Consider the following 17,185-nt stretch of genomic DNA (forward strand, 5'->3'; position numbering starts at 1 on the left):
ATTTTCCACTATTTGTTTCCAGAGAGATGATGTATTAAAAACGGCCTCTGTAGTGTTTCATAGCATGCATTGTGTTGCAGTGACTGTTCCTGCAGTTGGCATCAGTGGAATACAAAAGTACTAAAGTACAGCCTTTGAGGAAATCGCCCTGAAAGTGACGGATCTCATCCGATCTTGGGAGCTAATCAGGCTTGAGCCTGGTTAGTATTTGGATGGGTGACCCCATCAGTGCATACTAGGTGTTGTCGGTGTGGGGCTGTCAGTGCTGTGAGGTGCCAATAGATGGCAGCAGATCAGTGGGTGCAGTCCACAGATAAATTCAGTCCTCTCACTGGATCCAGTCTGTGGATATAATCATTTTGTTATGAAGCTTTGAGTGTTGTCCCCTCGTGTGTGTGGTTTTCTGTGGGTACTCCAGTTTCTTGATACTTGGTGAGCCTTCAACAATGTATGGCTGATGTAGATGCAGAGTAACAACTACGATTTCACATTCAGGTGGTCAAGCCAGATAACCGCGTTAGTAGTGGTGGAGTGTATTGCTGTGATGTTTCCTTCGCATTTGTGGATTGGGTATTGTGTTATACGTTGTATGATCAGTTTTGGATGACCACAGTCGCACACTGGAGAGTTTTTAATTTTCCATTTGTGCATACGCATCTGTCATGGTTTGTGCAGATTTGGTTTAGGGTCGACCTTGAGCTTCGTGGAAGATCTAACTCAGGGATTGTCTGTCTGCATTGGGTCTTTCACAAGGTGTTTGTTTGTAATAAGCAAAAATCTTTGTAATTGCAATAAGCTGATGTGGTGGGTGCTTAAAGGAACCTTTATGAAGGTGAATGGGTGGTGTGTTAGTTTAAGTTTTCAGTTTATTTGGTATAGCCCTGTGAGCCATTCGGCTCTTGAATCGGGTGCAACCGCAACAAAACAAAAACATGAACAAGAAAACATCTTAAAGTGACTGCGCAAACAGAAAAATCCAGGAAAAAACTGCAAAGTCCTTCCAGAAAAAAGCACCGTACACCAACGCTGTGTGCAAAAATCCCAGTGGGATGCAAGTCAAACAACAATAACCACAAGACAACTTAGATTAAAGTCATCAGTCTAATTCCATACTTGGTTAAGCATCAGTAAATGTAGTCATTATGCAGATTTTTACATATCCTTACAAAGCCCAACCCCGAGGCATGGCAACTTGGGGTGGGTGTCAGGCTAAACACCCTCAAACTCGGCACAATCGAGAAACATTGGCCTAATTAATATAACAAAACAAAAACTGTCTTGAACGAAACAAGAAAGAAGGAAAAAAAACCCTTTACAAGTCATGGAACCTTTGTAATTTCTCAAACATGAGCCTGCGTGTGTCATTTCACGGGTACAGATATTTGATAAAGGGCACAGGTTTGACACCCGCGGGGGATGAATCTGTCACAGCTCCACCGAGTTCCGTCTGATGAATGCCTTCACGCTGGTTTAGAATCCGACGCACACTCAAACCACGCCGAGCACTTCGAAGCCAAGCAGGGCTCTGTCAGTGGCACTAAATTGGATTTTACCCACTCGCCTATATCTGGGCATGGCCCCTTCTTTGTGATTTACAACAGGCTCGTTGATAACCCTTCTTTATTATTTCCGTCTGCACATTACAGGTTTAATGTCACCACCAGTGTATTAGCAGTGGCTATTAATATGCCACGGCAGCTTTCATTTGTTTGGCTTCTGGGGCCAACATCGGTAATTTTTGTTGTGAGGACCCCGTGAATAGTTTTATTTCTAAACGCTAAACAATGTTGCTTTGTTTGCACCACGATAATGGCTGCAGGGTGAATGCAGGCGATGTACCGTGCCCTGATACATTTTGCCAACGTTGCTTATTTCAGCGGTGCGCGACGCAGCAACCTTTGTCTGCGCTGGCAACGGCCCCGCCAAGACTCTGGCTCGGCATTTAAAAATCCCCGCAGATGACGAAATGCATTAAAAATGGAATGCCTCGCTTCAAATTCAGTTGAAAAAAAGATGGAACGGCCATTACGTTGGCATGGCAACCTCACGGTGGCAAGGGGGTTGCCTTGGTTACGTCTGGCCCCATCAGCAGGCGCTTGTGTAAAGGGCGTTCGTGGGAGAGGCAGCATCCCAGCCACTGCGCATAATTGGAGCCTTTTAATAGAACAGCTGCAGCGCCTGCATCGGTTAGCCAATTTAGGTCCGTGGGCTGAAGAACGCAATGAACAAATGTAACGCTGTTGTTTCCAAATTATGGTGTTTGCAAACGCACGCCTCTAATTTTAAAGACCTCTGTGCGTGTTGTTTAAGGGCAAATGATTAGGGTGCAGTGATGAGCTGAGTGTGATCTTTCAAGGTCAGATAAAGATCATAAATCCATGGGCCGTGTGGGGTTGCTTCAGCAAGCTCGGGTTCCACAACATCCCCAAATCCCCCAACGGTCTTTCCAAGGTCAGCCCTTGCTCTGATAGACATTTCCGTATTCTTTTGGGGGAATTGTATGCAGCTCGTCTTTTATGTTAATAATGTTCAGCCATTTGTCAATCCACTGGCAGACGAAGGCTTCCATACACCATGTCAGTTGTGGGCGTTGTTTGACCATACTTCACCCCATATTGGTCAGTGTGGGTTGTTGTTTAGTGGAGCCCAGGATCAGTTAAATGTCAGCCACCACCGATGTTAGCTGTGGATGGGAATAGAACACAGGGCACCAGGTTCATAGCGTGGTGTGCTAACCACCACACCAATCAACTGTCCACCCATATTTTATGTTTTGCCATGTTAAATTACAGCCTTTTCGTGAAAATAGCCAGCACGCTTTCCCCACCGACGTGAGAATACAAGTGACTCAGAAGGACCTTAAAGCCCATAGAACCAGAGAGAGATAGCCTTACACTTGTTAGAGTTGTAGTGGGGGAAAAATAAATCAGCTGAAAGGGTTAAGGAGATAAATCATGAGCTGTGGACACATCAAAGGAACGAGGATGGGATTGGGCCTTTGGAATTGGCTGATTGTCAGCTTCCAAAAAAAAAAACCTGCCCAACTGTACTTGAAGGTGAAATTATAATTAGTCCTTTCTGCAATTCTGAATGAAAGTAATTCTGCAGAATGGCTATTTGAATTGCATTTCAATTTGGTGACTGGGCAACCTAGTCGTAAATGTTCTGGGTACCGACATGGAAGATCACAAGGACTGTGCATTGTTGATCCCACCTCCATTTTGCAAACCTTCCAGGGGAATATAAATATGCACCATGAATGCCAAAGGGGTCTACTTTAGAGGAGATTAGTGTTCTTTGACATTGTTCTCAAGAGTATACTATTGCGTGCCAAGGTTATGGAAAAAATTGCAAAATTGCATACAACTGCTAATTTAGAAAATGCTGTACTTTATGTCATTACTTCGCCTTTGAACGATGGATGCCCCAAGTACACACGACACGTGCACGTTTGTGATCCTGCAGAGCAGGGATATGTCTTAAGGTAAATGAAAATATATATACGTTTTGCATACAGCTCAAGACATCTCTCTTATGACCTTGGTGAAGGTCAGTGGGACATGGTCAAATTTCAATTCACAAAAATCGCACAAGGACAGTTCTAAGATACTCTTCGGTTTTTTCGGTAAAGTCACGTAGGTTAAAAATTAAAATAAATTAAATCACGACGTTTCGGAGGCAACGCAAGCTTCCGTCTTCAGGTGGAACCGTCACAGAAAAATTACTGTACAGTAATTACTGTACAGTAATTTGTACAGTAATTTTACTGTGGAACCGTCACAGCAAAATTACTGTACAGTAAAAATTACTGTACAGTAAAAATTACTGTACAGTAATTTTACTGTGACGGTTCCAGCAAAATTACTGTACAGTAATTTTACTGTACAGTAATTTTGCTGTGACGGTTCCACCTGAAGACCGTCACAGCAAAATTACTGTACAGTAATTACAGTACAGTAATTTTACTGTACAGTAATTTTGCTGTGACGGTTCCACCGGAAGCTTGTGTTGCCTCCGAAACGTCGTGATTTAATTTATTATAATTTTTTACCTACGTGACTTTACCGAAAAAAACAAAGAGTATGAATCCTTGCAGTCACAAAAACTTCAAATCTAGAACTGTTCTAAGATACCTCAAGTAAAAATAATCTGTGGAAAAAAATATATATCTGAAAAACCCTCACATTCACCACACTCATCAAGCGCAATTGCACTGCTGAAGAGCCTGGCAGTCTTGACATGATTGTGATGGGTGTCTGAGAGTCTTGTGGCTGCTGTCAGTACTGAGTACCGGTGTCTAGTATGTGTGCATGTGCGTGTGTGTGGTGGTACACCTGCGCCTCTCAGAGTGCCGGGTGATGAAGGCCTCCTCCTACTCCAAGGTGACGGTGCCACCACCGCGTGGCCTGAGGAGCCCCGGATCGTCACGCCGGAGCAAATCTCCTGTTTCAGGTCTCCCACCGCTACCACCACCTCCCACCATCGCCACCTCCTCCTCCCACTGCCACCAACAACACTGCCACTGCCATCACCTCCCACTATCATCACCACCAATGCCATTGTCATCACCCCCTCTCGGCAGTACCATTCTCTCCTTACCAAACCCTTAGTGCTCCCACACGTGCCTCGGCTTCCCCTCGGGCCCTGAAAATTCCACTCAGAAGAGATGACTTAATCAGGTCACCTCTGGCAGATTTCATTTTTTATTCATTAATTTCCTACTATTATGGAAGTGAAGAGCAGTATCATAATGCACATCTCATAACTGTGGCTGCTGCTGCTGCCTGGAGAGACCTTGTGTTTATTCATGATGAAATGGAATTGACACATGACACTCAATCCAGGTAGTTAGGATGACTCCATATTGCATTCTCTAAACACATTCATTATATCCTCGCTAGGTTGGTGGATCCACACAATAGTTGTGAAACTTCAGTGCCCTGGACATCGAGGTGCCATACACCATGACTTGCCAGGAGAAATGGGATACAGAAAATGTGGACTCCATCTGTGTAGGATTTAGTGTTGCCCCTTTGTATGTATGGGTTTATCAGGCTGCTTCAGCTTACTTTAAATATAGGGCCATAGAGCTTGGGCATTTGTTTGCGCCGGTTTTGGCTGCATACCTGCATGTCTGTGGTTTGCCGTGACTCTGAATCTATGGACACTGTGCGCGTCACACATTTTTTTACTTTTAACTTGAATTAACATTCACTTGAGGAAAGCCCAGTGGTTCTGAAGTTGCATGGTAGGACTAACTTAGAAAATGTCACCGTGAATCTCAAATGTTACCAGATAGCACAAAAATATAAGCCACTGTTGAGCCAAGGGTGACCAAATGAAGGCCCAGTGCCAATTAGTCTTGATATGTGTAACCAGTGCGAATTGATTGACTATTTCAGCAAAAGGACACTACTTATGTGTACAATGTATGGATGCATGTTGAACTTCTTTCGCACCGTACATAGCCAACCACGCTAATCGGGTGTGGGGGTAACATTTCACCCTCTTGCCAATACGATGACATTCTCACAATTCGAGATTCACGACTCGACGATTATTTTTACATTGCGGTGATTGTAGAAGCTACAGGGGGCTGCAGGGGTCTCCGTGAACCCATTGCATACAGCGTACATGATGTGAAAAACATCGAAGGTTCTAGAATTAATAATTCCATGTGTTCCTTGTGCGGTGTGCATGATGTTGTGATGTCCTTTGTCTGTTGGTGCGCTGTCTTACCCCTGTGCCACCCCTGTATGCCGAGGACAGTACGAGGATCCAGCATATTTTCTACTGCTCGATCGCCCGTGAGGTCACCTGGTAAGGCACTTCCCTCCCTGACCCCCACCATACCTAGTATTTTAGGGCCCGGGCAGAATCCACTACTCTTCTTGACCGCCGTGATGCACATTGAATCGTTGGATATCTGATGTGCCATTCTCAGAGTCTTTCTCGGAGTCTTATAACATATTCCACTAGCTTTGTCGTCATTTAATATTTCAGTTTTTTTTACCTACAAATAGATGTCTGCAAGTTGGGAAAAAATAAGTCCCTGTTGGAATTGACACACGCGTTGATTTGATCGCTCCATCTACTCGGTGGGTGTGTTCTGAAACGCGCTGCATTCCTTGGATTTTGTTAACAGGGCTTAAATCTGTTGGGAAGACCCTTAAATGTTTTCGGAAATAACCTAGTTGGCAAAAGTATTGTTTAGAGGATAGTGAAGACAGAAACTGAAGCAAAATGTCCTGGTTATAATTGCATTCTTTGTTTGTGGAACCCTGCTGATGCCTACCATAATTGGCAATTGAAGAGCAGCACACCTTGTTATTTCTACTACAGCGCTCATTAATGTCACAAATGAGCTCTGTTAATTGCAAGCCTGGGAATCTTGACGGCCTCGTCTTGAGTTTGTCGTTCTTTACTCATAGGCCATCAGAGACGGCATGCGAGTACTTGCAGATGTGATGTCTGAAAGGCCAAAAAGGATCACACGGTCGTGCGTGTGTGGGATTGGTTTGTGTCTGCGTGTTTAATAACGCGGAGCAGTGTCCATGCAGATAAATAACAACAATATAATCTCGACAAGGAACATCTTTGTTGAAGGCCTTTCACGATCATAGCAAACGGCATCTGAGCATCACCTGGGGTAACTTCTGGCCATTGTCAACGGTAACGCATTTACTTGATATGGTACTGCAATAAAGTGACCGAGTTTTGTTTTGTCACTGAAAACTGTTATAAGTGTGTTTAATGAGCAAAAATTTGATTACAGAGCACACAGCCTTGAGTAGTCATGTGACCTATGTCTGTGGGTTAATTGCAAGTTGACATCCTAGTTTCCTGTTCGGGGGAACAGTGATTACATTTGTGTAGATCTTGGAAATTATTGACAATTACATTTACAGTTGTCTTATAGATTTCCTAAAATAGCCTTAGTGCATCATAGTATCATGGTTTTAAGGCCAATTCAGCCTAAAAATGTGTGCTGGTGCAGTGTGTCAATATCAGCGCTGGAGGGACAAAAGCAGTTGAATGTGAGTTTTGTTGGACCCACGATTCAATTTTGTTTCATGCCAGCATCAATAGGTGCTCACGAATAGCATGTTGCCCAGCAGCCTATGAATATAAAAGACAATCTTTCTCTTTGTATAAACGGCATTGTAAGAAAAAACTAAATGTTTGATTCTCGTGCGGTCAATTCGGCTTTTATGTGTGCACAGTGTGAAGAATTAGATGAAATCTCAGCGTTGTTTGGCTTGGGGTTAACATTTTAAATTAGCCTTTTGGTCGCCTTGTTGGGTTGAGTAATACTTAGTTTCGAAAGTGTCCATTTATTGAAATTTCTGCAACAGAGAATAAATGTGGAAGTTTGGGCTGCACAGACAATGAATCTGCTTATTCTTCCCAATTTCTTCTAAGATTCTTTCGAAGTGATATTTTGTTGTTGTTCCCAAACTCTAGTTGGAGCACTTTCACATATGTTCTTTTCGAGAATTTTTTTTATTTTTATTCTATGTGCTAAATTAAGTAAAACATCTGAATTGTGTGATTTTTACTCTCGTCAAACCCAAATCAGTGCCCTGCCCCTGCCTGCCCCTGCCTGCCCCCGCCCGCCCGCCGAGCCATCGGACACTTCTAATCTCTTTTATGTGAATCAAATGCTTCTTGTTCTTGAAGTTAGCCTGATTTAAAACTTTACACAAGAACCTATGACCCACATCAGCTGTAACAATTGTTCTTCTCATGTGTAACTTATTCATTCTTGACAGTTACCAGTACTCCGAGCAGCCAGTTGTCTACCCCAAGCATGGCCAAGTCGCCCAGCCCAGCCTCAACCTCGCCCGGTAGCCTGCGTCGTCGCAAGGTAAGCTGCCGAAATTTTGAGGGATCCGTTGGAGTAAAGCACATGTATTTGATATGGGAAAAACAGACTGTGATTAGGACTTCTAGGCCCTATCAAGCCAGTGAATTACTTGGGTTTTTTGTTCATTAAGGTGTTTAATTTCAACGGCAGAGCAGTGGCGCATTGGTTATTGCACTGCGTTGTGAACTTGGCGACCTGAGTTCGATTCTCAGCTGTGGCTAACGTCGGCGGCATCTTAAGCGGTCTTGGGTCACCTCTCGTTTACTGACTTATTTTGACCACCATGGTAAAGTATGGACACAGGGGTGTATATTAATTATTAATAACATAATTATTTAAATCTCAGTGCAGCATTGTACTTTGGCATACATATTTTTTCCATTAGGAATGGTTATTAAGTAACAACATGCTTCTGTATTTTTCTCTATCCCCATTTTAATCCTTGAATTAAAAAAAGAACCCACAACACAATATGTCCAATTTTTTTCGTTTGTAACAGTAGGTATAAACATAAATAAAAGTTGCCGTATGTTTCGTCTACAATGTCATTTGAGCTGAACGCGCGGTATAACGTTGACTCGTAAAGCGGAGCGCGAATACGCATTGCGCGATGAACATGGCAAAGCGATAAATCTCGTGCGATGCAGCCTTTGCGCAGGAGGTTGGCGCGCGGTCCCAACCTGCCCGCCCCTCTGGAATGGCATCTTCATGCTGTGAATTACATCCTCACCCCCCTCCCCCAACCTTCCCCCCCCCCCCATCCGCTCTCAACCACCCTTATCGGGGAACAATAAATTACTTCCAGTCTGTCCACGCACAGAAAAATGTGGTGCTTTGCAATTAGCAAGAGCTTAGTGGTGCAGTTTTTTTTTTTATAAACTGGTGTCTCAATTTGTGCGACGCGCACGCGTGTGTGTGCACTCTTACGTCCTCGACAGTGCGATGCGCACGCGTGTGTGTGTGCACTCCTACGCCCTCGACAGCAGGAGGCGTTTAAAATTAGGACTTGTCGGTTTAAAGGTGCAATTTTTCAGTTCAGTTTATGGTTTTCCCGACGAGTTCATACTTTCGACCGAAACTCTGCACTGCGATGAGAGCACGTTGCCTCAGCCACCAAGCCACGCATGCCCCTTTCTGGCCGAAACCATTGAAACAACAGCAGTGACCATACACCGTGATATTATTGTTATTTTTAGATGAGGGTTGTTTTTGGGTGTCTTGAGATTCAATGACTCATGAGTAAAATCACCAGCAGATGAACATTGGTACATGCTGGTCCGCCCTAAAGCGCAGTGGGTGTTATGGAAATGCGGGCTCGTTGAATAGGCCTTGCCTCCATGTACTCTCACCACTGTGATTTAGCATTCCAACCACGTTCAGAGCTCCCTAGCAGTAAATCAACGCAGGCTGCCGCACCCAGCCCAGCTCCACGCTGATCCGCAATGGAGTGAAGCAAGGGGGGGTCGAGGGAAGAGATGAAGCTGGATATTCATGCAATGTATAGATTAAGCCGGCAGCATTGGCCCTGGTAGTATTCACAATTCACGATAAATTATCTTCAGTTTACATTTTGCCGATGGTCAAGAATCACGACAGCCAAGTGGCAGCCAAGGAAATTTACTCGTCCGAGATGGTGGCGACCGAGGAGATGGAATGATGAAATCAACTCGGGTGTCGGTCCTGGGTGGATTCTTACATCACTAGAGATGGTGCCAAGTTGGGAAGGCTGTCATCCAGCAGTGTATTAGTCATGGCTGATATATTTAATAAAATATAGGGGTACACATAATGCCGTTTACTCTATTACTGTTTGATATGTTTAGTGCTCATTCATTTCTATTGGCTGTTATAATGACGTTGTTGTCATGGGCCAGCCTGAGATTCGTAATAATTTCTAAGAGTATTTATTTTTAATTGAGGCCCCGGTTTGTAAGAGCTTGGATGACTGCGTCATTATTCACCGAGTCAAATTGTCCTATCCTAATCTACACATGCATTTTAGTGTTTGCTACTCGTTTGTCATTTATACAATCTGATTTGTAGTCTGTATGTGGTTGATTGTTTTAAAAACAAACCCTTTCTAAATCCAACTTTGTTCAAGTGATCGGCTGGCCTCTAAATTGTCCATCCTGTTAATGACGATCTTCATCAACAATTTATATACACATGATATGAAGCTACAGTACTCGTTCTGCCAATTTTCAAGTCACTTTTGTGTCTCCTTGAACGGAATAACAATCATTCTTCTTTCAGCTATTGAGGTATATTATTATATGTTAACGTACGCAATTGGCTGTCTTCGTTTTATTCCGACAGCTGGTCCCGCTTATTTTATGATGTCCACAGTTATCCCATCTGGTTCAGGAGCTTTTGATTTTTTTGTAATGCGAAGGGCAGAATTTACCTCTTCGGATGTAACCTATGGTGCTTCCTCCTTATCATTTGAGAAATGGTTTGACTGCTGGTAAATATGAATTATTTCCATTAAATTATTCATTAACTTTATTGAGTAAAGAAGGCTGCAAAGTTGCATTGAGGATGAATATATGGGGCAAAACAAAGGCATTTTGTATTTCAAAACAGTTGAAGATATTTGTCACAGGGACACAACTTTAAAACCCATCAAATCATCTGTACCCACGGGATTCATTGAAGGCATACCGAGATATAACTTTTTTTAACAAAGAGGTGGACTGGAGCAGGTTGCATTGCTTTTGGAAAGCTGAACTGAATGTGAATGCGTAGGTTGTCGCTGTTTTGATGTAGTGCTGTCTGATGTGTTTTCGCGTTGTGCCGCGTGTTGTTCGGCACGCTGTCCATCATTTCGCTCCACACTCTGGGGGAGATATTTGAACTGAATATAACACAAAAGCAAGATACCAACATGCTTAAAGTATGTATGTATGCTGAATTTCTATCGCACTGCACGTAGGCAACTGTGCTATTCGGAGGTGCGGGGGAAGGACAACAAATTAAACACAAAAAGCAGTTCTAAAGAAATGAGTTTTCAATCTAGATTATTTAAAAGTGCATAGCTCCAGTGGCTTCCTAATTTCGGAAGTAAGAGCGTTCCAGACGGCTACAGAAGCGCATTTGAAAGCGCAGTGAAAGAAGATCATGGCTGATGATGATGACTCTTGTTCTCCTCTTTTTCCTCCTCTGACGGGCGGCAGAGCCCGTCGTACAGCGGGTCTCACTCGTCCCTCGCCTCCCCGCGGGGAACCGAGCCGGACGACTCCCTCAACGGGCCCAGTCCCGAGGACTCTGGTGAGTCCGAGTCTGCCGTGAGAGCCGCGACAACCCTGGCCTCTTCACGTTCACTCAAAAATAAAATGTCTACGGAAGCTACGTTTGAGCAGTTCCACAATTCCAGATGTATGTTTGAGACACTTTAATTCGTGTGGATCACCATTAGTGTTATCATTAAGTGACTTCACTTGGGCACAATATGGCAACCAATTGTTACTGTAAATCAGAAATAATTTGTCCACCATTCTTGATAGATGAGAGACACTCGTAATGTACCAGAGTGTCAGATGTAGATGGATGATCTGACTTTTCATACTTTTGGTCAGAAGCTGGCGAAAGTTTATAAACAATTTTACTAAAATGCGGTGCACATTTTGCTGTGAAGTATATAGACAAGTAAACAATGATGAGAGAACCCAGTTCCAGGTGTGAACGTATGGTACGTGTTCTAGTGCCACTGATGGTACACCCATGTCGTGGGGGCATAGAGGCGCATCAGGCATGGTGCACATATCAGCTGTGATGTAAACCTTATATTACGTTCCTGAAAGATCATGGCCAAAACAATATTTTTATCGTGTAATTGAAGCCCACGGCATTTCCTGTTTGATGGCTTAAAACATTTGGTTTAGTAATAAGATGTCATCTTGGCCTCTTTTCTGAAACATGAATGTCTTTAGGGAGCCACTAAGTTTTGATCAGTTTTTGAGAGTCTATTCCACTTCACATTTAAAATTCCACGTTCGACCAATGTTAGTTCGTGCCATTTCTACACATTCCCCCTTGGTGCAATATATTTGTAGTTGCGAACTCGCTCAATAAGTATTTACTGGACGAAAAAAAATTCTCAGTGTTATATAACCATGACACCTCCGATTAGCACGGTTGGCTAAGTACGGTGTGAAAGAAGTTCAAAATACATACATTGCTTTGCTATTGAGTGTGCAGGTGGTACAACCACACTAAGGCATGGATTAGTTGTTTCTCTGGGGAGCACGAGATCATTGATAGATGTGTTGATGGAATTAGTCATGTGAATGCCGCCATCTTCCACTTGACCCTCTTCTGATCTGGGCTATGAAGACGTGAAGGTCACTTCTTTCGCGCACTTTATGTAGCCAACCGTGCTAATCGGAGGCACGGAGGTTTCAATTCTTTGTTATTCCTCCACCCCAACCCCAGTTATTAATGGAGGAAAGTTCCACCCTCCATCGGCAATCACGGCCAAGTACAAAATCGGCAAGGTGATCGGTGACGGAAACTTTGCGGTGGTGCGGGAGTGCATCGAGCGGTGAGTGGAGGGGACACACGGCTCCCACGGGGGCTCCCGTAGAGTCGAATTGGCGCCGGTGACGCAACCGTTAATCCCTCATCGGCTGCAGTGCTAATACAAAAAAATCGCTCGGTCCTTTGCTGTCGTTAGCCGCAACCTACGTGACATGTGGAGGCCCTAATCCATTGACAAAGGAGCTGTACATTGGTTTGTGTGAAATTCGTTTGTTTGCTTTATTTATTTATTGATATGAGCTCGTTTTATTTTTCAAATGTTTTTCCATTTACTTTGGTTTCACATAAGCAACCCAAATCTTGCTTTGCGAGGGATAGTCAAGGGTGAGTGTGGTGGGCATTGGGCTCACTCTGCTGGTCGTTCAGGGAAATGTTTAATTGCATGCCGCACCACCGGCTCGTGCGCTTGGCTATGAGGAACGTTTATGAGCGATCGTCGGGAATGGTACCGAGTGCCATGATGGATGTGTCTCTGTCTCCCACTGTAAATAACACGCCTGTTGTGTTGAGTTAATGATGTAATGTTGATGAATGATGCACAATGTTTGTGTTCTGTGCAGATCCTCCGGACACGAATATGCCCTGAAAATCATTGACAAAGCAAAGTGTAAGGGGAAGGTAAGCATTTGCTTGTGTTTGCACGGATATCTCTGTAGATTGCGCTTGCATGTTGAGCATGGGGTTGGGACGTAGCTCAGTCGGGAGAGCAGCATGACCCCAGTCGTGAAATTATGAGTTCAGATCCCAGGCAATGTCATCTCAACCCTATTGTCATCATCGTTCCTCTGGTGTTAATGCATTCAACACCACATGGATAAGATCCAGGCACCAATCAGTGGGAAGTCAACAATAGTGGCTGTACTATGATGGGACTGGTACCGGCCATAGGAATGTGGAATTTTAACCACTTAATTAAAACCATTAACAAAAATATGTACTCCCCAGTGCCTGTGTAATGATGGGGTCACTTGGATTTTTTTACTCAGTTCATCTTTAAATGTACAGCACGTGTAATTTCGATGGGTGACCACCGTGGATAATACAGGTTCTCTATATTCTGTTGCGGCGCTATGTTGTCAGTATGAGGCATCGCAGCAAACTCCATTGGTGTACTGCGCTGTGCTCGAATGTTAATGCTTCCCGCCTTTACCAACCTGCATTGACGAGCGTGATGTAGTCAGGTTAAATAACTGCTACGACTTGTGTAGCATGGGGAGGGCCTCACCCAAGATCGGATTGACAGAAGGGCTGTAAGTGTTCATGGCAACGGATTCTAGCGCAGCTGCAAAGACACGTCATGAAATGTTTGCAAGTGCTTTGGAAATAGAATTGCCTGCCTCGAATTAAAAACACGTCTTAGTCCCAGCCTCACTTGTGGTCAATTTCTTCATAAATTCATGAGGGGTACGGATATACGACGTGATATGTCACATGGCACAGGTTATCAAGCCTCCTTGGAGCTGAGTACTTTTGCGCAACGCGGTCACTCGTTTGCCGCGGTCGTTCGCGCGACGCCGTTTTGAGTCGTCGCCGCATCACAGCCAAATTTGACTACGGCGGCGTCAACGTCATCTCCCCCGCCCCCAGGAGCACATGATCGAGAGCGAGGTGTCCATCCTGCGGCGCGTCAAGCACCCCAACATCATCCTGCTCGTCGAGGAGGTGGACACACCCTCCGAGCTCTACATGGTCATGGAGCTCGTCAAGGTGCGCCCAGGGCTTCATTTAAGCGGAGGCGAAGGGGACATCTATCCAGGCCCCAAAACCTCAGAGGGCCCTATGAATTAAATATGCGTTATGTTATTTATTCACGAAAACAGTAGGTCTATTTATTCATATTACCATTTTAGTATGAACAATATCAACAATGCATCCTTAGTCGGAGTGCGTCCCAGTAAATAGGGTTTAATCAAAAGTACCTCTGAGTCTGAAAAACTCATTTGCAGTAGGGTCCCTTTTGGGCTGGTTGGCCTGTTCCATTTTTGAATTTAAGGAACTCCAAATATATTTTGTTCATCCCCAGTTATTTCCCAGTTGTGCTATCTAGATCATGTCATGAGATGAAGACGTTTTACCTCCGATGAGCACGGTTGGCTTGGTACGGTGCGAAAGAAGTTCAACATACATGCATGCATTTTCACTTCGAACTTGGCAGCTACGATCCTTACGTCAGAAAACAGCCCCAGAAAATTTCATCACAGAATTATTTATGAAGTCACTTAAAAATACGTTTTTTAGCCATGTTAATATCTTACATAGATTGTTAATTGTATATCAATCAAACCAAAATGTTGAAGTGTCCAAAATGGAATAATCCATTCCAGCAGTATAAATCAGTACACCACAATTAGTCTATTGTGGGTTTTCCATACTTTTTCAAGATGTCTGGCATGGAGGAGTAGGCAAAATACCCTCTTAGAGAGCCTCTCGAAAGCTCCATCTCGTGGAAGCCCCTTCAGCCAGCAGTGGCTTGAGCGAGAAATTGCATGGCTGCACCTTTTCCTCTTCAACATTTTCCATCGCACGCGGGCGCGGCGAGTGGGTTACAGCCGGTGAGTCGTTTGCGGGCTCCGCGTGTTCGCAGGGCGGGGATCTCTTTGACGCCATCACGTCGTCCACAAAGTACACGGAACGCGACGCCAGTGGAATGCTCTACAACCTGGCCAGCGCGGTGGCTTACCTGCACGCGCTCAACATCACGCACCGCGACATCAAGCCCGAGAATCTGCTGGTACGTGCTGGCTTCTAATCTAGATTGAAAACTAATTTCTTTATAACTGATTTTTGTGTTTAGTTTTTTGTCCTTCCCCGCACCTCCGATTAGCACGGTTGGCTACGTACGGTGCGAAAGAAGTTCAACATACGTACATCCTGTACCACACGGCTTAGTTTCCCAGTGAATAATATCCAAGGTACTGGTAGACTGGGATAGACACGTGACGAGCAGCCGAGGCCACAGCGAGAGCCGTTCCTGGAGCGGCGCCACCGCTTTACAATGAGGGAGGGCAACGTCTAATGCTGGGGAGGGCCATTGGGTCGTGAGGCTGCGGCAGTGGTATGCATGTTAAGTAGAGAAACAATCAGTATCTTCTGAGTGGAGACGCTGTAGCTGAGGGGGAATAAGACGCTCAAACAGCTTTGTTGCACGCGTGAATGATGCAGGTTTGACTCCCTGCTTCTGTTAACAAAGTATTTTTCGAACCTGCCCCCTCCGCTCCAGCATCACTTCACTGACATTGTTTTTAGTGGACGATAGATTTTATTTCATCAGAAAAAGTATGCATTCGTAATAATAATAAATTTTACCATTTTAACTTCTGTCAGTCGGCTTCTACCTCCTTGTTTACAGGAATTATTAGTGTCAGGGAGAGCTGAGCGCAAACGGGACTTGCAATCTAGGGGTTGCTGGTTCGATCTCCAAGTGCGACAGTTGAAACAATGGGAAAATGTCTTAAATCCCCCCCCCCTCCCTCCGCGTCTTTCCACCCAGCAGTATAAATGGGCTCAATCACAGTCAGTCGATCAGCGGGTCGCACGCGGTAGGCTAAAGTGCGGGTACTTCCACCTGTTCCAAGACGTCTGGCCAGATTGGAAGAGTAGGCGAAACACACTTGATAGAGGGGGCTCTCTAGAGCTCCCTCTAGTGGAGGCCCTTCTGCCAGCAGTGGCGTGAACAAGAAATTGCAGGACTGCGCCTTTGACTGTGGCACCCGCAGCTGTGCTGTGCCGTTGTGCTGCCCATGCCACCACTCACCTGCCACCGGCGTGTGCCGCAGGTGTGCGAGTACGAAGACGGCAGCAAGTCTCTGAAGCTGGGGGACTTTGGCCTGGCCACGGTGGTGCATGGCCCCCTCTACACCGTGTGCGGCACGCCGACCTACGTCGCGCCCGAGATCATTGCCGAGTCCGGGTGCGACCGCCTCGCCAGCACGCCCTTGTGTTGCTATCCTGTCACTCTCTCCTGTCGCTCTCTTGTGCCGTCGCTGTCGTGTGGGGCTTTTAGCTTCTTATCTTGTAGACGCACGCCTTGGTTGTGCCTTCCGAGCCTTCTGGCTTTTGCTTGGAGCTTTGCTCGTGGGAAAGAGAGCAGTTGAAAGCACAGTAGGTGAACCGTAATGATGCCGTCGAAGCACCACATCCGCTCTTTATAATTGACATCATGTTTCTCTAAGTGAAGTTTTAAACTCAAAATCAGCTTCTTAATTTGTGTTACTAATGCTAATTCCTCCTTTTTTGTTTTCTTCGAGAGCTTACATCTCATGCAGTACAACTCAGATTTTTCAACCAAACAATACCACTTTCAATTGGGCAAAAGGGCACAAGGGCATTCATGACGTTTTATTTTGTTACCCTAAGGCATGTATTATAGTCACTGCACAGACCCAGCAGATGTGAATTGTAAAAAATATTTCAGCGAATAGCTGGCTTTGCTGATATTATAGTCTGCTGTTTTTTTGCCAGAACATTAAGTAAACCATGCTATAATTCCAGACTACCTTGACGTTTGATATTTAATAATGAGAATGAAATAATTTGTAATGGGCACAAATTTCGCAAAACAGACTAAATCCTTTTTCGATCGTGAACTCGGCGGTGCGGTGCATGGGTCACGGTTCCTCGTGCGCCATTCTGAATAAGTGCCGGCACCTTCAGCTGAATCCTGAAGTCAGAGGGAGTTTTAATATGACCTCATCATGACACCAGGTCTCGCGCCGCCATGTGGGTTGTGTGTTTTCTAAGCCCGGGGCCTTTACATCTCAGCGTTTGTGACCTAACGTTCGT

The 17,185-nt window shown here is 44.8% G+C and overlaps 1 protein-coding gene across 5 annotated transcripts in view; it reads left to right on the plus strand.

Moving 5' to 3' along the window:
- Positions 1 to 17,185, plus strand: part of DCLK1 (doublecortin like kinase 1) — a 66,781-nt gene that overhangs the window by 34,994 nt on the left and 14,602 nt on the right. For all 5 annotated transcript variants that reach the window (XM_061552323.1, XM_061552324.1, XM_061552322.1 and 2 more), the window contains 9 exons: positions 4,348 to 4,452; positions 5,770 to 5,820; positions 7,773 to 7,867; positions 11,041 to 11,134; positions 12,299 to 12,407; positions 12,964 to 13,021; positions 13,991 to 14,110; positions 14,988 to 15,134; positions 16,180 to 16,313. In XM_061552323.1, the coding sequence (XP_061408307.1) occupies positions 4,348 to 4,452; positions 5,770 to 5,820; positions 7,773 to 7,867; positions 11,041 to 11,134; positions 12,299 to 12,407; positions 12,964 to 13,021; positions 13,991 to 14,110; positions 14,988 to 15,134; positions 16,180 to 16,313 (913 nt within the window). The remainder of the gene's footprint in view (positions 1 to 4,347; positions 4,453 to 5,769; positions 5,821 to 7,772; positions 7,868 to 11,040; positions 11,135 to 12,298; positions 12,408 to 12,963; positions 13,022 to 13,990; positions 14,111 to 14,987; positions 15,135 to 16,179; positions 16,314 to 17,185) is intronic.

This window comes from Lethenteron reissneri, chromosome 16 (genome assembly GCF_015708825.2).
Source record: "Lethenteron reissneri isolate LAM-NWPU_2019-01 chromosome 16, ASM1570882v1, whole genome shotgun sequence".
NCBI lineage: Eukaryota > Metazoa > Chordata > Hyperoartia > Petromyzontiformes > Petromyzontidae > Lethenteron > Lethenteron reissneri.